Source organism: Spea bombifrons, chromosome 12, assembly GCF_027358695.1.
Source record: "Spea bombifrons isolate aSpeBom1 chromosome 12, aSpeBom1.2.pri, whole genome shotgun sequence".
Lineage (NCBI taxonomy): Eukaryota > Metazoa > Chordata > Amphibia > Anura > Pelobatidae > Spea > Spea bombifrons.
Window position 1 is genome coordinate 5967093 of NC_071098.1, and position 23362 is coordinate 5990454.

General features: G+C 39.4%; 1 protein-coding gene across 3 annotated transcripts in view; it reads right to left on the reverse strand.

Moving 5' to 3' along the window:
• The window catches only part of CHD5 (chromodomain helicase DNA binding protein 5), a 54185-nt gene that overhangs the window by 29202 nt on the left and 1621 nt on the right, over nucleotides 1-23362 (reverse strand). For all 3 annotated transcript variants that reach the window (XM_053452488.1, XM_053452489.1, XM_053452490.1), the window contains exons 2-8: nucleotides 13045-13172; nucleotides 6013-6192; nucleotides 5164-5282; nucleotides 3284-3522; nucleotides 2801-2925; nucleotides 2147-2270; nucleotides 71-237 (exon numbers count right to left, since the gene is read on the reverse strand). In XM_053452488.1, the coding sequence (XP_053308463.1) occupies nucleotides 71-237; nucleotides 2147-2270; nucleotides 2801-2925; nucleotides 3284-3522; nucleotides 5164-5282; nucleotides 6013-6192; nucleotides 13045-13172 (1082 nt within the window). The remainder of the gene's footprint in view (nucleotides 1-70; nucleotides 238-2146; nucleotides 2271-2800; nucleotides 2926-3283; nucleotides 3523-5163; nucleotides 5283-6012; nucleotides 6193-13044; nucleotides 13173-23362) is intronic.

Consider the following 23362-nt stretch of genomic DNA (forward strand, 5'->3'; position numbering starts at 1 on the left):
ATCATATAATGTCCCGTACAAAGCAAATACATTTTTACTTTCTAATGATCTTTTTTTAACAATTTCTTACACAGTGTGGACAGCTCCATTTGCCCTCCGGGGCCTTTTCCAGTTCTGGATCCAGACATACAAGGTGATAGGCACGGGGACAGGTGTCGCACAGAATAATCTCCCCTCCCTGCTGACAAACCTCACAATAATCCTGATGGTCTGTTTCATACCCGTCACCTTCGTCAACTAAAGATAAAAAACAGATGGAGAATATAAAACACTTAGCGGAAAATCAATCTGCTGATTTATTTATCCAATTATTGATCGCTATTGGCTAACTGGAACACCGACGGCCAGCGATTGAAAGGGATAGTTTGACCCCAACAAAGAAAAAAACCCTTGCATTAAGCCGTAGCATTAGTGTAGGCATGAGCGCTATCCGAGGAATTGAAAAGGAATCCTAAAAAGTCCAATATCAGGTATCTCTGACCACTTGAGGAACACAAAAACATACATTTTACTTTTAAAAAAACGTAACCTTCACTACAGACAGGACATTTGTTCGGGTATCTTTTAATACATTATTTGGAAGGATTTGTGACCTAGATGAAAGGCAACCAAAACATTGGACTGAAAGACTTGCCGAGCCTTTCCAGCTAAAATGTTGCAGTTGACCCCCATATTGTTAATAGACATTATTCTGGAAATTGAGATAATAAATAGAGAAAGAGTAATACTTTACAAGCATTCACATTCTAATCTGGTCATAACATGGGTTACACACTTCCACCGCGTAATATGGGCAGAGTGTAAAATGACATCACAACTTCAGCCACCCTGTGACATCGCTGACCCATTTGGATATTGATGGCACCGGAAAAAACTTTTCCTCTGCAGATAGTACATGTTGATCAAGGACTTATTTTCATCTTGATCATATAAATCCACAGTAGGATCTGGACACCTGTTGCTGGTTTCCAGCTTCCATCATCTCAATTATCAATACTAGTTGATGGATGACGGGACTTACACCATACTTTAGTTGGAGGGATGTTGGCTGCCCTTCCATGACCTACAATGATTAAGTGGCAGCAGATGGCATTGTCTGATGTGTAATGGACACTTATGGCTTTTTGTCCAGAAACTGATTAGGTCATGTACTGTATCCGTTTTCACAAGCATGTGTCATAAAACACTAATATTTATTTTTTTATTCTGTCTGAAGGCATTCTTTCAGAAGTGCATTTAAAAAGACATTTTCAGCCACATAAATACTCCAAAAATGTACCAAAGGCCTATTATTTCGGAGACAAAAGCAGCAGGGAATGATGTTTTAACAATAAACGTTGACGCAGGGATCCTTATGAACTGCTGCTGTGTCATTTTAATAGCTTTACAAGAATGCTCTGCTTCTCATTATGTCTCTATAATTTACATACAACTATACTGCAACCTGTCAAAGTAGGCTCACAATTACAATAGACGCAATGTCACCCATGTATTAAGAAATAGTCAACACTCTACCTTGTACACATCTCCTAAATCCACAAACACACAATGTCTATTACAAGGAAAGCATCAAGAACGGAAGGGTGGTAAACCTTAGCCACGGCCATGAACTTTTTAAGGTTTCCTAGGTAACTGACATTCGAGACTTTTCAGAACACCTTAAGGTAAGTCTATTCTAAAGAACAAGGAACAACCACACAAAGGTTTCAGGAACCCATCGATTAGACCCAAAAAACATTTAGTTGGTTTGGCATTGAATCCTTTAAGATTTAAATCATGGGACATTTTGAACGGCAGAACGTGAATGATGAACAATCATATAAAATCTCTTTATAAACCCTTACTTTCGGAACACCTTGTAATGCTTATCCTTCCACCTCTCAAAACTCTACCTAAAGCTCCTCCTCTCCTTTAAGACCATTATTAGTAGACGTGAGACCATCGCGCTACTGAAGCATTCAGAGACAAACATACGATTCGAAGCTCTACTTCTTAGATAATCGTAGACAGTCGAGCTAAATGAATATTTACAGGTGTAGTTGACAGTTTAAAAAAGAAAGAATGAACATTGGAATCAGGACAATTTGGGCAAAGTCACAGCTTACAGGTACATAAAGCATTATACATATATTGGGCAGTCTTTTACCTCTCTTTTTCTTTCTTCCTCTTTTTCCTCTCTTCCCCAGACCTGCAGAGATATCCGATCGAACGGAGGAACTATTGATGCTGGCACAATCAAAGTCTGATTCATCTCGCTCTTCTTCTTCACTCTGCATGTGAAAGAAGGTAAAGAAAACAGGGGTAAGTTTTGGTAATGTTAATGCAATAGGGGGGGGACTTTAACTGCTAAAAATAAGAGCTTGGGATAAATTTAGGAATGTTGCAAAACAGACATACGCTTCTGTTCAAAAGTTTGGGGTCATAACTTCTGTTCAAAAGTCATCACACAGTTATTTTCATGGAAAACAAGGATATTTCTCGATGTAACATAATTGCAAAAGGGTTTTCTAACAATCATTTACACTTCGATCAGCGAACACAACGTGCCATTGGAACAAAAAAGTGATGGGAGTGATAAAGGGCCTCTGTACGCCTATGAAGATATTCCATTAAAAATCAGCATATTTCTGGCTGTTTAGTTGTGTAAAGATTTGGATAGTGGGGGGATTTTATACAAATTGACAAGAATATTAAACTTGAGTTTAAAAACAGGGAGATAAACGTTCATGAGTGTTCTTTAAGTGCCCAATAGATGCCCAAAGGGCCACCTGACTTCATAAGGAGTGGAAGCAAAACTCACAGAAGATCCCTTTTTCCTTTTACTCGCCATTCCTCCAAATCTAAATTTTAGATTTGCCGTTTTCTTCCCTTTTCCTTTTTTCTTGGAATCTTTGGATGTTTTGGCTTTTTTTCTTACACCTGGACCTGAAGTTCAAAAGAATATCATACTTTCGATATCATTATTTTAAGTGATGAAAAAGTCCAATGAGATATCCTTAACTATAATGCATGTACATTAACAACGTAATATCTATTTGTTACATTTGTATCCTAATGTTTGATTCATTCAAATGCCAAAGTCTATTCCACAACAAACACTGACGATATATTGATAACGTTTTAGAGAGAAACTGGTATTATTAAACTACTTTTGGTTGTGGACGATCCATTAAATGTCTTACTGTTTAACAAATATGAATATTGCGATACTGTTATATACTGGTAAAAAGAAACAAGGGGAATGTTACCATCTAAAGGTCTGCTTATCACAATAATCATCTACCTTTTCCTTCCTTGGTTTTTGCCTTCCTGACGGGTGCAGGTTGAACGGGCTGCGGGGGGACGACCAACAGAGGGGCTGTAACTGCCACCGTTTCGACCGCAGCTGCAACTGCTGCTGCAGCCGCGGCTGCCGAGCTTCCCTTTAATGGGTTATTGGCACTAAATTCTCTCCATTTGGCACCAAGCACAGTCATCATCTTGGACATTGGGATTTTAGGATTCTTCTTGGCAATTAACGGCCTAAATATAAAAAATAAGATTAATTTGTTGTACAATACATTAAAATGTTTTTTTTTTTCCATGGACGTTCTCCTAAGTATTTTTAAATTGAAATTATTATAATATCCCTTTGGACAGGTAAGTATTTGTAATGCAAAATATTCTGCAGGACTGCCTGGCCTGTTGCCCCCCATGATATGCCGTGCTTAAACGGTCTTGAGGCTAACATACCAATAGCATGGAAAGGTAACAGAACGGATGCATCTTGAACCTGCTAGGCGAAAAGACCCTGATGGTGGCTTTGCCCACCAGACCTCAGGAAGCAGGTACTAGAAGATTAAACAGGCCCTATTTGGAAATTAAAAGTGTCTTGTTTCAAGGAGAGACATGGCTGCACTCCTTAAACTCCAATAAGTGTTGGAATATATGAGTACATTGCAGTATCTTGCTGATAGCACCAACTAACAGATACAAACACTAAAACTGCTTGGAATAGCACATATAGCAGGGGGTCTAGCTTTTTTCCTAAGGGTCGCTGTTCACTCATTCTTTTCAGATGATTATAATTGTCATACAAACAATTTACAGTGTGTATAAATGAACAACATGTTTCCTCCTGAAATCTTGTTGCGTTCGCATTTATCGAAGAACTTGACACCAGTGTAGAACAGACACAAGGCACTAAGTGGAACAGCACCTCTAATCCTCAGCATAATATTACCAATGTAATGCATGCAAATTAGTTGGCACCAGCCACATCCGTGTAATCATTTTAAAGTGTGACAGTGCATGTTTTTTTAAAATACTATTTTTTTATATATTTAATAGTTGGCCTTTTACAAACATTCATCGAGAAGCAGGAGCAGAACAGAGAGACAGCTTCAAAAACCTAACCATGATCATAAATCCCCAAATTGTACTAATGATTTGTGTATATTTTTCCAAATTTTACGGATTATTATTATTTATTGTTTTATATAGCGCCATGAAATTCCATAGCGCTGTACAGATAGTAGATTTCAGCTACTTATTACTTGTGAAGCTGTGATTCGCTAGCTAGAACTGAGCTTTAAAGGGACGCAATTAGCAAGCAGTTCTTAAATCGCATCTAAGGAGTTTCCAATTCCAGGTACAAATTTTTAATTGCAGTAATTCCAAAAACCTAATTACTTTATAACTTAATAGCCTCTCAAACTATTAAAATGTGTTTTTTTTTCTTTTCCAGAAAGTCACGCATTACATGAAATTGGAAGAAAAATAAATGCTACCAAGCGAAGATTGGAAAATACAGTAATTCAAAGAATTTGTGTATTTATCGTACACTGACCAGCGTTAATAGCAGGACTTCAATTGTTGGCAAAATCGTCTAACCATCATTTTATAATGGATCCTTCACCTTCCCAAATCCTACATTTAATATGCATCCTTTCTGTCCATAGAGACATCACTGAATGAGACCAAAAATGTCAATGTACAGAACCCAAAACCATGCCTGCCAACCCTATCCCGCTGTAACACCGAGGCCTACCTCTGTCCCACTTTCTTAGAGCTTGGTGGGACAGCTCTTTGGAAGGTAAATCATTAAAGCAGCCCAACACGAGAAGAGATAGCGGCTATTAGCTGTTCTCATTCTCTCTCTTTAGTCGGCATACAACAGATTACCTGAGAAACTGACTGAATGCTTTGTAATTAGTCAGAGTGTGATAATCTTCTTCAGAAAATGAATAATCCACATTGTCCAGGCCCCACTCCTCCATTAGCTGAGCTGATGTTTTCGGCTCCTTTAAATAATGATAAAAACAGCTATTAATAAAGGACAATCACACAAAATACACTTTCCCTCAGTACTACTTGCTTTTTCACACAATAATAAAGACCAGATCAGTTCACAAATGAAACATTTCGAGTTTTATATGATGGAATCATTGGGGAAAAAAAGAGCCATTGGTTGCCGGTACGCAATTAACTGAGTAACGTATAAAGGCTATAGAATTTTAGGCATCATTTTAAAGTATGCTTTTCTTAAAATGAATACTGATATACAGCGGCATGATAGGGTAACGAAGATCATTCAATATAATATATTCAAAAATGCTCTGAATAATTGGGTTATAATTTTTAGGTCAATTATACTTTCGATATGCTGAATATTTGGCAATGTTAAATCAAACAGATTTCTTAAATATACCCTCTGGAATACTACTAAAAAATAAAGAGGTTTCCAGAACCGATTTGTTTCCCTTAGGGGGGAGAAACAACTTAATGGAAAGAAACTATTTTACAAATGACGTGATGGGTAGTTATCATGACTGTTCAATAGAAAAGCGTGGGGAGGGTTAATAAATAATGCCGCTTATTTAAATCTGTAAATATTGTTACTACGGGTTTGATTTTGGAAAACCAAATGTATTTGAGTGGCCTCCGTCTTTGAAATGGTCTGTTTGAGGAATGGTTGCCCTGTTTACCAATTCCTGCCCACAATGCAGATTAGATTGTAGAATGCTGTAATACCTTCATACATCCTTCCTCGTTATCCTCATCTTCATCATCTTTCTTTTTTCGTTTAGCTTTTTTCTCTTTCTTTTCCTTTAACTTTTTCTTCTTCTTTTTATTTGGAGCATAGTCGCTTCCTTCACTCTCTGTCCTTTCCATCACCCCGTCGTCATTCTCTGAGAGATCCTCCTCACTTCCCTGGAACGTAAATGAATTTGGCAAGTATACTTAAGATAAAAAACAATGCTTTTGCTAAACAGTTGGCCTAGTAACGCGTGAAGAACTCACCTAGGCGCTGGCTCGGGTGAGCTCTTCATGAAGGGGTCTGTTTAGACCATAGTGCCTATGTGTAAAGTATTCCCATTCATTTCAATGGGAACACTTTCCTGCCACTGATTGACAGCTTCAAACAGCCAATCGGTGGCAAGAAATGTTGGATCATGGAGGCTGAAAATTCTGTGCCAGGTGACTATTTTCTTTTTTCTATTGAAAGATTGCATTTTAAAGTAATCACAGAGGGTTAGGGTTACTCAATGAGTACTTTAATATGCATTAGACTGTGCTTTTAAGTAGCGTGGCAAATATTTTCATGTTATATGTTTCGGCTTAATGTAAACGCTTTAAGTAGTAATTTAGGTTAAAAAAAGAACTAAGTCCATCAAGTTCAACCTTTCTATCTATCCTTCCTGCTTTGGATCCAAAAGAAAAAACAAAATTAAGCTATTTTGTTGGATTTTGCCACTTAGGGCGTGAAAAAAAAAGCATGGTTTCCTTGTCTTAAGCAGCTTTCCTTTTCATGTGGAACTCGTATGTCGCTAGTAAAGAAAGGAATGAGTTCTGACCAGAGGTTGGAAACAGAAGAGACACTCAGAGCACCTGATTGCATGCAAAATTAATTTACCCACTGCAAAGGCTGATTATGGTTACTATAGTAACAGTCCGGGAAAACTGCCAAGTTTAAGGTTTCAAGAGGGGAGATTTTTTACCAAAGGAATATGTCTCTCTTTTTCATATTGTGACACGTTTACTTAAACATTGGTCTGGGCAAACCGCCAGGTGCCGCAGAGTCACACCATAGTAGTATGTTCTGTGTTTTATTACAGATTTTTAATAAAACCAAAATTTGGCAACAATTTCACATTCGGAGTCCATACATAACATAGCATACACAGATATTCAACACAAGACGGCCATCAATATATAAATATTTTCTGGTACAAACAAAGTTGAACGTGCGTTTTTGATTAAGCTCTCCATAGACACCCCAAGCACAGAAAAATGATTTGCAGATTTAATTGAGTCACAAAGCGAGGTTGAAGTGCTGTGCGGTCGTGTTTCAGCGGGACAGTTAAGGCCCTCAATAACCCAAAATGGCAGCTCGCCGACATACGCCAAACATAAGGCACTTTACTAAATCAATTGGATGCATAAAAATATTTACATATTATAAAAATAAATGAAATAGGCAAATTAATAATATTTCATTTATATAAAGTGGATCTGCGGGGTAGATGTGACAAGGAGTTAAGCGCGACTTTGGGACCTTGGGTTGGCTTGTTTTACTCCACATACAGTAACAACGGAATCTAGAATCACAAGACTCATTATTCTAGTATTACAGAATTCTATTTCATACTGGAATGCATTTAAATAACTGCAATCGTTCCATTCCGTAACAAATTCATCCAAAAGAATCTGTGAAAATGTGCGTTGCCATGGATACTTTGCCTATTCTGCCTTGTATACTGTATATACTGTATTCTGTAAATATTGGCTGTTCACAATTGATATTTTAATGTTAAGGTTTATGTCCATATGGTTTCAATTCCCTATGTCCACCCCCTCCTTTTCTTACATGATCCTTCCTTGAAAGAAGTTTGTTAAGTGCTGAAGTCAGCAGAATCCACTGGAGCCTAAGAAACAATCCACAGCTCACATTTTGTAGCAGAAATGCCTAGTTCAGAGAACTGGACTCAAATTGCAATTATAAAGCAGGAAACACTTCAAAACACGTCGTTTAACAGAATTTCTGCTAGAACGTTTAAGCTTAAGCCTTGTGCACGTCCCCGACGACTGCTTACCAAACTCAAACATTTACAAAAACTTTTGTTTTCATGATGATTTGTCCTTGATACAAACATTTTAAGTGCAAGATAATCACATCTACTAATTATATATATTATTACTGGTATGTTATTTATTAGTTATGATGTAATACTCAGTTGTAGCTTTATATGATTTTTGAAGGGATATTGATTTAATATTGAGCCAAAAGAAGAGTTGTGCAAGGCCCATGTGAGATGGAGATCTTTATGGAATGGACCCAATTCAAATCTAAAAACATTATATAAAATATATACCATTGTAGAGCAAATGGAGGACAACCTTCATATCATCTAATCCAGGGGTTCTCAAATGTTTTGTCACCACTTTACATATAGACTGATCTCCGGAGGACTACCTTTTATATTGTCTTTTCCAGGTGGCAAAAACAAAAGTTAAAGAGACAATGACAGTGTTGATTTAAAACAAAGCTTAAAATTCTAGGTGAATATTCCAGTATCACCATAAGAACCAATTTGAAAAAGCGTAGATGCCACTGGTGGTGTGAGAACCATAATTTGAGCATCGCTCAAATATGAATAAAAAGTGTATAGAATATGGCAAATATTCTGATAAAGCGAAAATCAGTTTCACGAAAGAGATGAACGCATCTTCAGAGTATGCAGAACACGATGAGTGACTATGGAGTGGACATCCCTATGCAGAAGATCTCGAGCTTCGTTGTTGAGTTGTTGATGGAGCAATGGATTCTGATTTTTAGGGCAATGGTACCTCCACCTTGATTCATTTTATTTATGTTTAATGGAGTTGCTATAAAAGGACCCGCTCTGAATTATTTGTTAAGCTAATGCAGTCCTGTCTAGGTTTTAAGAGGTCTTTCTGGTCAATGGCATAATGAGGTTTAATGTGATGCAGCTTCATATGTTTAATATAATGAGGGGTGTGAAAGGGATGTAACGGGAAAGCATAAGGAAAGGCTTTGTAGACCACATTCAGCATTAAAAAAATTATATTTAGTTTGGGTCTGAGCGTTAGAGCTGGAACGAGTGCGGAAAGAATGTGAATTATGTTGCTCCAGCAGGAAATAAAGCAGGTTGTTACACCCACTCTTTACCTTCCCCCACGATAATATTCGACGGAGGATAAGAACCAGACTGTATTCTTATGTATCACCTCAGGGTCCAACACTACGATCATATTAACTTAAATAACATATTAATAAGATATTAAATTAATTTAAATAAAGTGATATAATAATACTAATAAAATAATATGCAAACTAAATTATATATAAACTAATACATTAGGAAACAAATTAAATATATTAATAAGATATTATATTAATTTAAATAATATATTACTAATAAAATAATATACAAAATAAATTAAATATAATCTATATATTAGGAAACATAAATTAAATATATTAATAAGATATTATATTAATTTAAATAAAATAATGTAATAATACTAATAAAATAATATGCAAAATATATTTTATATAAAGTATACAACAGGGAACAGCCACCAGCTAATGGCATATTAATATTTAAAAATGTCATATTTCTGTAAAGTACAGTAACATTTGTTTTCACTGTTATTATTTCTTATTTATATAACGCCAACAATTTTTTACACAGCACTTCTTACAGTCCATACATTCAAAGGGTCTGCCAAAACGCGAACTGACAGACTGAGACGAACCGGTACATTAGGTAAAGAGGGTCCGGCTCGCTAGCTTACATTCTAAAGGGTCTTACCAATGCAGGGTACCCAAATAGTTAATATATCGATACATTGTTTTCGCTATTATTGTTCTGATCAATAAGTGTTATGTGTGGAATGAATGTCTGTTCAGCGTTGGCTTCCCGGGTACTTTTTTTGCATAAAGTCAAAGTGTGTTAATTATGCTGGCGTACAGGCGGAAAAGGCAACAAACAGAAAAAAAGATGAAACGCGGAAGTTAAATGATGGCTTAATTTGCTCCCTGTCAAAAAATATTAACAGCTAGTATTCTGCTTAATCTTCATTTCTGGAGATGAGAAATAAATGTCATGCAGAAGGTAAGCAGGCAATGCAATAAAGTGTTGGAGAAGGCAAGCAGGGTGCTGGGTTGTGTAGCAGGTGGCATTAATAGCAGAAAGAGAGATTTAACAACATTTATTTCAAAGGAGGAGAAATGTTAGAGTCATAGTCTAAAGCCAGAGAGGGTCAATGGTTTTGATGTAATGCTTGGTTCCAATCAAGAAATGAGTTTATGATTCTTGGGATAAAGGACACCTAGCACTTGCTTTAAGGAATGGCCAGATTGCATTTCAATCTGTATTACAAGCCGACACATTTTTCCAAAAGTCCCAGCCATAGTTCTTTGTTACATAACACATTCACTTGGCAAAGGAACCAAATGAATCCTGCCAGATTCACTTCCCTAAATTCCAAGTTCATAAACTTTAGCTGATTCATAAAAGAAAGACAAAAAATAACAATTGACAATTTGATTATAGCTTTTCTACAAGATGGCTGTTTGAATGAACACATTTCCTACAATAAATATCAAAAATAATGTGGGTTTTAACCCCCTATGAAGATACATTAAAAGCCCAGTTTTAACCCCCTAATCAACTGTGAAATATTCTTACAACTAAATGCTGTGTTATTCTTGGTGAAGCAAAGTCTGCCCCTCATTTCACAATCAAATAATATTCTATTAATGATACATATTTATCTGTTTATTGTTTATTTGTGTTTAATTACCATTCAAATGAAACTTGGAATGTAATCTTTAAAGTGGTGTCTCCATAGCTCTAAGCCATTAGTGCCTAATTGCATCCTGTGCTATGATGTTATAGGCAGGGGAGGGTTGGCACCTTCTGGCCCCATCGGCCCCTTCCAACACAAGAACTGGAACTCATATGTTAACACACATACACATGCTTACACATACTTACACTCACATGCAGTGACATATGCTTACCCATACTCATTAACACTCATTTACACGCCCAAACACATACTCCCTCTGACACCACTTACACACACATTTATGCTCACACATACACATCCATGCTAACACACACTTAGACATACGCATCCATTGTAGCACACAAACACATACACATCCATGCTAACATACAAACGCTTACACATTCTTGCTCACATACACATTCATCTGAACACTTATTATACACAATTACACACATTCTCATGCTAACATACATACATTCATACATACTCCCTTCCTTACCTACTCCCTCTCTCCCTCCCTCTCACACCTCCCTTTACCTAACCTCATGTTACATGACCCTGCTGTGTTCCTGACTCCCTGTGCCGGTCCAAAATTGTTCACAAAGGGCCAATGTGACTGGCCCGGAGGACAATAGCCCCCTTGCACCCTTGGTTATAGGGGATATGTAGAGAAAGTGATTCTGTTGCAAAGGTTGAGATGTTTTTATCACAATAGCAACCAATGAAATGTGCCAATCAGCAGCAAACTTTCGTAGGCTGTCATGGTCTTTGCACTCGATTCACTTTTTTATGCATAACCTTCCCGATAACCAATTTAATAACTTGCACATACTCTGCATACTCGTAATAGTATTCTTTTTACAAATGAATGGGGGTTTCTGCACAATCCCCTCCATTTGCTTTGTCCCCTTCACCCCAGCTAATTGCCATGCAGGAGATGTGTTTGGCCAAACACATCTCCTTGAACGTGATATACTGATTGGCTGTCTCAACTGTTTATTTGGAGGAGAAATGCAGCTGCAGGGCTGCAGCTTCTATCTCAAGTAAGTGTTTTATTGAATTTGTTCAGAATGCTGAATTTATTGGTGGGGATTTGATCGAAACTACCCCTTTAAAAGCAAAAAAATGGTGATCTTAGCATAACAAGGTTAAATAAGTAAGTTATCCATCATCACCGTGGAAAAGAATGGACATCTTGATTCAATCTGAACAGAGAGAAGATGTTGTATATGAGGAAAGCGGAGGTTTTCCACAGGGGAGAAATTCTAAATGAGATACTGCATTGCAGTGTGTGTAACCCTGACTGGCAAATTCTGCACATTAAATGTACCACATGCTATAGAAACCTTTATAATACGCATTTATTATCCCCTCCGTGATTTACTATCGTTATTAGCAGAAATCTGATTTTATAGCTAGATAATAGCAGTTCATGATCTCTCTCTCTGATTATCTACGTTATTATTTGTCCCGTGAAACGCCATATTGGAAATACTTCACTCTCGCTCAGACAGTAAGAGGTTTAATAAGACAGTTTTTACCAGCAGAAGCCTCCCAGCAGAAGTGGTAGAAGCTAATTCAGCGAGGGAAGATCTGAGTCTTTACATCAGGAAAAAAAGGGCTAATTAGATGGACTGAATGGTTCTCATCTGCCATCAAATTCTGTGTTTCTTTGCATCATTTTGATGAATGAAAGCTAAATAGTGTGAAGGTTGTGGGGTAGTTAAGAATGTTTTCATGTAGTAAGGACACCGCTGAGCACTTAGTGTTGTTGCATTGAGATTGTGTCTTCTTGCACCTTGTCTCACTAGGTACTTCACGTCGTTTTCCCATGATTTTTTGTGCCTTTTTCCCTGTTTCTATGTGTCTATTATGTACTTGTTTCTTCTCGGCCAAAAATCTTCTCTTTGAAAAAACACTCCGGTGTTTTTCCATTCGCGTTACAGCTATCCATGTCCACATTCTAAACGGTAGCTTCCCACAGCTGGTACAATATTTTCTAAAGCATTGGAACTTCCTCTTTAATCAAATGTTTTCCTATTGAGCGATCGCTTGGTCTGGAAGCCCAGCCACTTTACGTTAGTTAACACTTTCTCTCACCTCCCGTGGGGTGCCTTGGTATGGCCCCGTTCCAAGCCCCCCCCCCCGTGTTTACGTAACGGTAACTTGTGCTTCAAAGCCCCCAAAAATTGTACAATGCAAGCCCCCTAACCCAGAATCTCATCTGCATTTCGGTCTCACCTCCTTCTTTTTCCTCTTGGTCTTGGATGTTTTGCCTTCCTTTGATTTCTTTGATTTCTTTTTCTTAGGTGTGCTGACGTGTTCTTCTGAGAAAAAATCTTCAATTGCTTCCATTACTCCTTCTTCTTCTGTGAATAATAAAAGGAAAAAAAATAGATAATGTTAATGGCCCTCTTAAGTGTTCCTTAATGGCATTTCCTAAATGCTTCAAACCGTTCTAAGTGTTTTAGCAGCGGCCATGGCAGACGTGGGTGGGCTTTGTTGTCCCTTTGATATCAAAAGCTCTTTAGAATTTCAACACTAATGACTCGATGGTCATCAAGGTCATTGATGGTGACTCATGACTCATGGTCACTATGTCCACTAAAGGTCAATTCCACCCGACGGCAGTAAAAACGTGAAATGTTTCTCTCCTGTTTGCCATTTAACATCAACAGCCTATGTTATCGACCACCTTATACTTAAAAACAACCACAGAACCAGATAAGAACCGCTCGACCCGTCTGGTCTGTGGATTTATTTTCTGCTGTAAAAACCACAAACATTAATCAGGCGTTGGTCTCCTCTTAGATTTAGGAGCCGTATGTCTATCCCATGCGTGTTTAACTTCCCTCTACTACTTCTGCTGGAAGGCTGTTCCACTTATCTACCGCCATCTCAGTGAAGTAAAACTTCCTTACATCTTAGTCTTTGGAAAATGTTATGACAAACACAGAGCCAAAGCTATCATGGGGATTAAAGCACCAACATATTCCCCAGTGCAGTACAATGAATTTATACAAGAAGCCAAGTTAGTGCGCCTCCAGCCTGGGTTGAGTCTAACTCACAAGTGGAGGCCTTTGAGCTGGACTAGAGTGAACTGTGGTGTGCACAAAGAAGCCTGCCATTCAGAGTATGAGATCAGCAGGAACGTCTGATAGCAATATCAGGATACCCAGGAGTGTCAGGCTTGTTGCCCCAATCTCAGGGTGAAGGGGGAGATTCTCTTCCTATCCCCCCCACTGTGATCATATATAAGGCTCCCAGTTGGTGCTTTAGCTCCCAGTATGTTATGACAAGGTTTCCATGAGGGACGGTATTAGAGCCATTTGGGGAGTCACTGCATAGAATCTTCACCGTGAGCTATAAAAGGGTTAATGCTTCAGGAGTCTTATGGTCTGATCACTTAGTTCCCGGGGATGGATATCAGTGATCATGGCAGGTAACACATAGGAGTCCGCTTTGAGTTCGGCTGATGAGGTCTTACCACCATGGCAACCAATTAAATGGACATCATAAGAAACATTACATTGGTTGCTATGGTAACAAGATAACTTTTCAAACTTTAATAACAAAAAAAGGTAACAGAAACTTAGGCCCCTATTTATATAACATAATTCTAGGGGAAAGATCGGAATATGGAACAATTACCATGGAAACCGATGGAATAAATTGTTTGCGGTTCATTACCCTAAATCCTAGAAGTCTAATCTTTTGTTTAATGCATCATCGTATCAATTCAGATAACTGAAGGTAGTTCAATCAGTAAAGGTGCCCAAAGAACCAAGTGAGTTACCAACCAGAACCAGAACCTTAACTATATCAATATCACACCGTTGGATTAAAGGGTCCCTGACACCCCCACTAATCCTCAATAAGGAACCATAATCCTCTATGAGTACTTTAATATACATTCATCTAGAACAGAAGAGGCAGCATTGCTGCAGCAGCTGCCCTCCTCTTCCATTGTCTGACTATTCTTGCTACTGATTGGCTGTTTGAAGTATATTGTTACCCAAATGGCTCAAATCCCGATTCTCATGGAAACCTTGATTTGTCATTATTTAAAGATACATGTAATTAAGTCATCTGTACTCAAGCAGGTATATCATCCATAACATATTGGTAACAGAAGCACCAACTGGGAATCTTATATATGATCACAGCAGGGTAGAATAGGAAGGAGTCAGATCCGGAAAATCTGCCCCTTCACCCTGAGATTGGGGCAAAAACCCTGAGAGTACATACAAGGCACATATAGCTATAAATGATTTAAAAATGCTAAATTATAAGTATTTTCCAAAACATTCTGTGTGTTTGGACTATTATTATTTATGGTTGTATATAGCGCCATCATATTCCACAGCGCTGTACAACGAGTATACTGTAAATACTCTTCTCTTATTGTAAAACGTGACAAATATATTTCAATATAAAAAAGTATAAGTAGATTTTTCCCTTAAAACGTATTTCTAAACATTTTCTGATGGTACAGAATAGAATTTTCAGTGGGTAGGCATGTGCGTCGTATCTGAAAAGAATGCATCCGGTTTTATTTATGATGAATGGACGTCTTTGCCCTTGGGAACGCAGGCTAGACTGAATAAATACGCCGAATTACCTTGACAGAAGCCGTGAAGGGGTTCTGAATCCCAGATACAATGTTAATTAAAGCGACTGCGTCTGCACATTCCAACTATTCTGCCATTTTTAGAGGCTACCTTTTCATTCAGTTATTCTTTTTTTACTTTACTGAGAAGGTGGCAGATAACTGGAACGGTCTCCGAGCAGAAGTGGTAGATGCTGATACAGTGAGGGAATAGGCATTTGGCTCCTGAAGCTAAGACAAGACCAAGGACTGGAAAATGGGCAGGTTAAACGAACAGAATAGTTATTGTTCGCCTTTCAATTCTAATTCTAATCCCGGTCCTCATGGAATCCTTAACTTGTCTTTATCTAAAGATACGCTTAACCTGCAGTCACCTGCATTCAAGCAGGAATATCAGCCATAACATACAAGTAGCAAAGGCACCAGTTGGCAGTCTTGTATATGATCACAGCTGGGAGAATAGGAAGGAGTCAGCTTCAGACTGTGTGACACGGAGAATCTGCCCCATCACCCTGAGACCCTGAGATTGGGGGAAAACCTCTGAGACTCAGAGCCAACCCTTGAGAGTTCCCAGGTTATGCCCAACGGTCATCAGACTGCTTAGACTACAACACGGTAGCCACCGAGGATCAGAGCTATCTGTGTTCATCGGTGTCTGTGGTCTGAGTCATATATTTTTGGGGTTTTTTTTTTACATTGTTTGGCATCGAGATTCATGCAGAAAGATAAGAAATGTAAGCTAAATTACCAGTTAGTTCCCACCATTTTATCGAAGTCTAGAATGGGTCTGTAGGAGTGAAAAGTTAAGTCACTAAGTTTTAGATACAATTGTTGCAAAGATAAAGCAGAAGCTGAATATAACTGTCTATAAGGCCTCACTTGATTTGTTTAGTCTTTTTAAAACAAAACGTTCTAGATTTAGCAGCTAATGGTATGGTCCAAGTAGCAGGAACATTACTTTGGTTACATTGGTTTGCACCAGGATGGATCTTTATCAATAACATCCATTGCATTAAAAGTTCTTACTCTGGCGTATAAGCTAACAGGAGCTCTGCAGACATTAACGAGCGAGAACGTTAGCGGGGATAATTGAAATCAAGCCAGGGAGAAGTAATGAAAGAAAGTGTCGAATGACTAATTCCATTGGACTTTAGCAGAGACACGGCGGGAGGTCTCTGACAGGTAGCTGGAGATCACTCTCTTTAGCTGTGGCTTTCAATTTAACTCTGTAAAAGGAGGCTGTAAATTTGACAGGGACACATTTACTGCCCACTCAGTACAAACCCTCACTCAGTGGGGTTGTTATATGGACTGTATTTATTTATTCATTAACCAACAGTATAAACCTTCTTTAAGAAGAACACTCCAGCCAACATTGGTAGTAAGATCAGGGCATTTGTTTTTGAGTACACTGCCTGCGCAAGTGCAGTCGTGTTGATGACCCTACAGATGGGATCAGTGACTGATATGCTGGAGAAGATGGTCCAAGTCAGTCCAAAATGTGAGATGCTGACCAGTGGGGAGTAACCATCAGGTTAGTCTCGCAACACTGCCCATGGAATACGTATATAGGTACAGGTACTTAAAATTACACTAATCGGTTTCTTTAACTCTTAAGAGAATTAAGAAAACTCTCTCTCTTAAAATGTTTGCAGAATTCTTCTTTTAAGAGTTTCTAAGTCCATGGGCATGTATCTGCATGGTCTGGACACGGTCTGCTGAGAAGGGACAACAAACAGAAGCAAGCATTGACAGCTCGATAGATGGGCTTTCTATGGACAAACTTTGAAGGGAACATTTCTGCAAAGCCTTCTTAAGGGTTAAGAATTCTACCCAAACAATGGATGTATGGCTTCAACCCTACTAGTTTCTAGGCTCACGACAAACTAAAAGGGACGTTTGCTAAAAGAATTTGCCAGTATCTCTGATGACCGGTCCCGATGCCAAGAAGAGCTGCCGGTTTCACCTGAACCTACTGCTTCCCTCTAGAAAAACATCTGGAACAGAAGTCAACAGGCATCCAACCTGTACGGTTATTATCAAAATGTAAGACCACCATAAACTTCTACGGAGCTCAAAATACTTTTTATGTGGTTGTGTGACCCAGAGCAAGTCGCAACTAAAATGTTTGAGGAAAATATATCCCATTTCCGACACACGCCAGTCATCGTATGCGTATGATAGCTGAGAGTTCCACCAATTGTAAGCTCCTTTGAGGGCCCTCCTCACCTGTTGTTTCTGTAAGTCAAATTGTTATGTTGCATACTACTTGTTATGTCTATCTACCCATTGTACAGCGCTACAGAATTTGATGGCGCTATATAAAACAATAAAAAAATAAATAATAAGTGGCATGTTAGAAATAACACGTGCGTTCCTCTTGAAACCGAATTTCTAAAACGTCTTTCATTCACAGGATGGGAAGAAGATCACGGATGCTGTCTATTCTTCCGAATGAAATGGTTACTGCCTCTGAGCTAGTAACATGTTTTCTGCCATTTTAATTAGGCATTTAAAGCCGTCGAATTCCATTATTACAGAAAAAAAAACATGCAGATCCCAACCTACAGGGCGACGGAAGAATTACAGTCACGCTGCTTTGTATCTCTCTTCAGGACTCAAGGTCAGGAGCAGAAATCATTTCTGTGCCAGAAATGAGTAATACGCACTTTACATTTTCTACGCTATGCAATATAAAAGGCGGAATAGAATTCTATTTCAATTCTTCTGGAAAAAAGATAGGATTTTCTGCATTTAGTAATTCCTTATTCTATAGGATAGGGAATAACAGCATTTCTACAGAGAGATGCGATAAAGAACTCTTTGCATGTTTAATATATAAAGGTGTGAAGAGAAACCATCAATGACTTAAATCATTAAACAAGGAATCCCGCCTAAAGGAATAGTCATGGGTATTTTTATTTATTTAATAATTGGGGTTTGGGTTACCCAGCTCTAATTAGGGTGTAATGAGATGTAAATGTAATGAGATTTATTTCCGTTTTGGCCGATATTATACTGTCCCTTTAAGATTTCATGTAATTTAGTCATTGTGTTCAGCTCTGTTTGTAGCTGCCAAAGGATTGTGGGAGTTATAGTCACATACCAGTCCCATGTTACCATTAAAATGTGGTTTGTGACCTTCAAGGGCTTGTTTTGGAAGTTAGAGAAACCTTTTTATTATTGGAGAACCAAATCAGAACCACGAACACATGTGAACAGAACCGGGAACGGCTCGGTTGGAGAGGACAGTCCTGTAAGGCTGATACAGAGCTAGGGTTGCCACCTTTCTTACAAAAAAATACTGGCCATGTTAATTTGCATAATTAATTATATATGCATGACATCACAGAAACATAATGCGCACCTACCTCCCCCCCAATATTTCCTGTCACAGAAACATAATGTGCACCTACCTTCCCTCTCCCCCAATACTTCCTGTCACAGAAACAAAATGTGCACCTACCTTCCCTCTCCCCCAATACTTCCTGTCACAGAAACAAAATGTGCACCCCCCAATATAACATAATGTGAACCTACTTTCCCTCCCCCCAATATTTCCTGTCACAGAAACATAATGTGCACCTACCTTCCCTCTCCCCCAATACTTCCTGTCACAGAAACAAAATGTGCACCCCCAATATAACATAATGTGCACCTACTCCCCCCCCGCTATTTCCTGTCACAGAAACATAATGTACACCTACCTCCCCCAATATTTCCTGTCACAGAAACATAACGTGCACCTACTTTCCCTCCCCCCAATATTTCCTGTCACAGAAACATAATGTGCACCTACCCCCCAATATTTCCTGTCACAGAAACATAATGTGCACCTACCTTAGTTAACTTTTCTCAGTGCAGGCAGGATTAGGGACATAAGGCTTTTTCCTCCGAGTCCACAGGCAGCGAGCTTGCACAGGTCGGCCGGTCTGCAGATGCTGCCAGACTTCAGAGCGCTGGGGGAAGTGACGTCATGAAATCAAACATCACTTCCACCCCAGCGCTCAGCCTCCGCCAATCACATCGTCATGACACGTAGCGCTGCGCTAAAGACAGAGCGCTCTAATGGGTGCTACCCCTCCTGCCAATCACCCTGCCTGTCTGCCCTGTCTGCCTGTCTGCCCTGAAAAAAATACCGGCCATTTTTTATATACCGATACTGGCAGGGTGCTCTAAATACCGGCTGTGCTGGTGAAATACCGGCCAGGTTGCAACCCTATACAGAGCTGAGCGAAGAATTGCTCAGAGAGTAATCTATTTATGACTGGCCGTTTAACTTTATTTGTGCTTCTGAGTGCTGGGGTTTATATAAGAAACCCAAATCCATTAGAGTCAACTTCAAAAGTTTGGGGTCACTGAGCCGTTTAAATGGAAAACAAAGACATTTCAGCGAACACAACGTAACACAGGAGTGATAAATGGCCATTGGAACACAGGAGTGATGAGAGTGATAAAGGAGTGATGGGAGTGATAAAGGGCCTCTGTACACCTATGAAAAGATTCCTTTAAAAATCAGCCGTTTCTAGCTACAATAGTCATTTACAACATTAACCCCGTCTGCACTGGATTTCTGATCCATTTCACGTTATTTCAATGGACAAAATTTGGTTTTCTTTCAAAAACAAGGACATTCCTAAGTGACCCCAAACCTTTGAAGGTGGTGTAACCGGGGCGATCAGGATAAAATATAATTGATCTGCACCGTCCATTATTAAAGTTTTTGTCCAAGAAATAAAAGGAAGAGGTGCGAAGCCTTTGCTGTTAATGATGCCACCTATAACCCCGCTTTGGCGCCGGTCGTGCCAATTGCCTTTGTAGCAGCGCGTGTTTTCCGTGTTCATTATATGTTTTGGCTATCGCATTTGCATATGTGTTTTAATTATGCAAACTGATGTTCCTCGCCTCCTCGCAGTCCTTTTAGACGATGAAGCTTGGCTGGCAAATCACATTTGTAATGTCAAGAGTTTTTTTCCGAGTAACGCTCTTCTCTCATTGACCTTAATTTACCCGCCGTGTATTCTCCGGCGCCCAAAGCAAGGATGGCTTGGTGCGTTTGGCTGTGATGTTTGAGCGCTGCGTGCAGGAAGCCGGAGACGGGCTGGACCATCTAGAACGTACTAGTCTAGAACATTACTCGGAAAATCAGCTTACCTAGAGAATATTCCTCGTTCCCTCCTTAGCACGCTGTCCCTGGTCAACCCTTCCCTATCTCAGGGCTGGACGAAGCACAGGGGCCAGGAGCACACGGCTCCTGGGGTGCCTATCTACCTGGTCAACCTGGTAATTCTTCAATTACTGGCCAGATGTGAAGTGCCTTGAGCTATTGGTTAAGAGCCCCTGATGAAGCCGGGGTTGGCTTGGATAGGCATAGATCAAACCTTCCTTGATCTGGCTACTCCTCTTCACCTACCATCTCTGCTGAGAAGTAGTCTCACGTATTCACCACTATTTCTTTGAACACATTTCAACTGTTGGGTCCTGTTTTGGTGGGGAATTAAGACATTCAACACTCACTCTATTCAACCGCAAGCCAAAAGTGATCATTTTCCAGCCCCTAGGAGATATTCCGTATTCTGGAATCATATTTTTTTTTTTTTAAGAAGGTAGCCTCTGCCATTGCCCCTGCATTTTAAATACCGCATGGATTTTTTTCTCCAATGAAGTAATCCCTACATTATCCTCTAATACGTAGCAAATGCCATTCAGTAGCTCTTAAAAGCCTTGCCATTAAGGGCAATCAAGTAAAGCTTTGCACGCCGGCCGGGGGAACTCTGATTGCGGGTCGTATACCCCCGAAATACTGGCTTCTAAGCCGTAGATACAAGCTTAGTGATATTTTGCTGGCAAAAAGAGAAAAAAAATCAGTGCACGCTGCCATTGCACACAAAGAAAATCCTTTATTCATGCGGGAGACTGGTGTGCCGCGCGCTCCACAGAACCAGATGTTTTGGGCAAAAAGCCTCCCCCCTCCTACTCCCGCTAGCAAATAATTCAGCTTGCGTGCGCATGCTTCAGCCCTAGACATCATCCTTAAGCCTAGCCGGGGTCTGAAGTGCCAGGCTGAGAACTCCCACTCCCATCATGCCCAACTAATCGAGTAGACGAAGCAGGGCAGTTGGGAGGTATCATTCCATGGACCCTCGCCCCTGGCTCTTCGGCTCGTGTCCAGATGTGAAATTCTACAACCAAATTTGAAGTTGTATAAAGATTGATGTTGCTTCGTAATATCTTAGGTCTGCCGGGGCCCCTATGCCAAACTTATTAGGGACATTTTGGAGGAAAAAAGTAATTCTGTGACTGTGGAAGTTGCGCCTTAATAAACATGACCCATTGGGCTAGCAACTGGTTGGAATGAGACAAGGGTGAGAAACTCTCCAGTTGTTGTTGAACTACAATTCCCATAATCCTTTTAGGCCTGCCAATAATAAGGTTATTTTAGGCTATGAGGAGGAGGGCAGCTGCAGCAACAGCGCTGCAACTTCTAGGTCTGCTAAGTTTTATTTTATTTCTTTTTTTTCTTCACTTGAAGAATTTATATTAAAGTATTTGAAGTGGGTTAGGGTTACTTACAGAGTACTTTAGTATGTATTCTTATTTAATGGGGGTGTCAGGGACATTAAACTGTCCCTTTAAGAGCCCTACATGGTGGATTCTATTAAAGCATTTATTCTGATCATATTGTGGCCATGGTTTAGTCCAAAACCACAGAAGCGCAGGAAGGTTTCTATAGTTATACTACTTCCATAGAAAATATAGTAGTTGTAGTAATTAAAAGGTTTATAACACCCTACGATTAAAATTTTAATAGTAAATGTTGATTTGCTGCAAATTTAAAGGGACAGTAACCCTTAAAATACAAACATATATTAAATTATGTTGTATTAATATATTAGCATGGTTTACGCCGAGACTGAGAATTAACTCTTCGCACACAGACCTTCTCGAGTTCTATTAAGTTTCCAACACAACACAGAAATAAGAAACGTTATTAAAAAGCAAGACATTTCTTAAGAATTTATCGAATGTCAAACTAACCTTTTGTTTTCCTCCCCATGTCTTCCTAATTCTCCTTTCTCCCCCAAAACTCAATGCTGTTTTTTTTTTAAATGGTACGGTTTACCAGCTAACTGTGTGGCTGAAATATCTTGCGTGGACTTGAGAAGTTCAGCACCTGATGACTTCAAAGGGTTAAAGCCCGGAAAGTCAGACAGACATTACGTGAAGAAGGAACAAGCCCCTCCCACTATTGTAATACGACAATGGAATCGCTATTCTTACTATCAAACGCTACCAATGAAACATGGCGGACCAGCTAGCCAAACATTACCGTATTTGAGGGCTTATCCGATCTTAAGAAGCGTCCGACCCTTTGTACATCTCCTATAATACCGCCCGATGGCGCCTATAGAAATATACATTATTCTCATTACAGAAATAAATAAGAAACTTTGTTACTTAAATAGCCAAAAATGTACGTGAAAAGATCACACATTCTCCCTAATCTGGCTCTCACAGCGCGACCTCGTCTACTGACCCTTAACCCTTGGAGTACAAGGTCATGGAAGCCGGGCCACTTTGCAACGCGTTTCGCAGACCTCCTGCTTTGAAGGAGTTAGAAAAAGATATGGATTAGCTATCAAAAGATCAGTTGAGTTGATGCCGGCTGCCAAACAGATTAAGACAATTTAGTTTTTTTTTTCCTACAGTTAACCCATTGAGTGCCAAAGGGGAGAGAAAGCCATCGTTGGTGCTCAAACAGTTAAAAGCAAGCAGAGTCTTGGTTGATTCTAAAACAGGACAGGCGGCTGTATCGCTCGCCCCCTTAGCTCTGCGTGGACCGGGTTTTAAACCTGCGCACATGCTACAAACACAGGCGTGGTTACCCGGACCCCCCGTCCGCGACCTTAGGACATCACGAGATTGTAAATCACTTTTAAAGAAATTGCC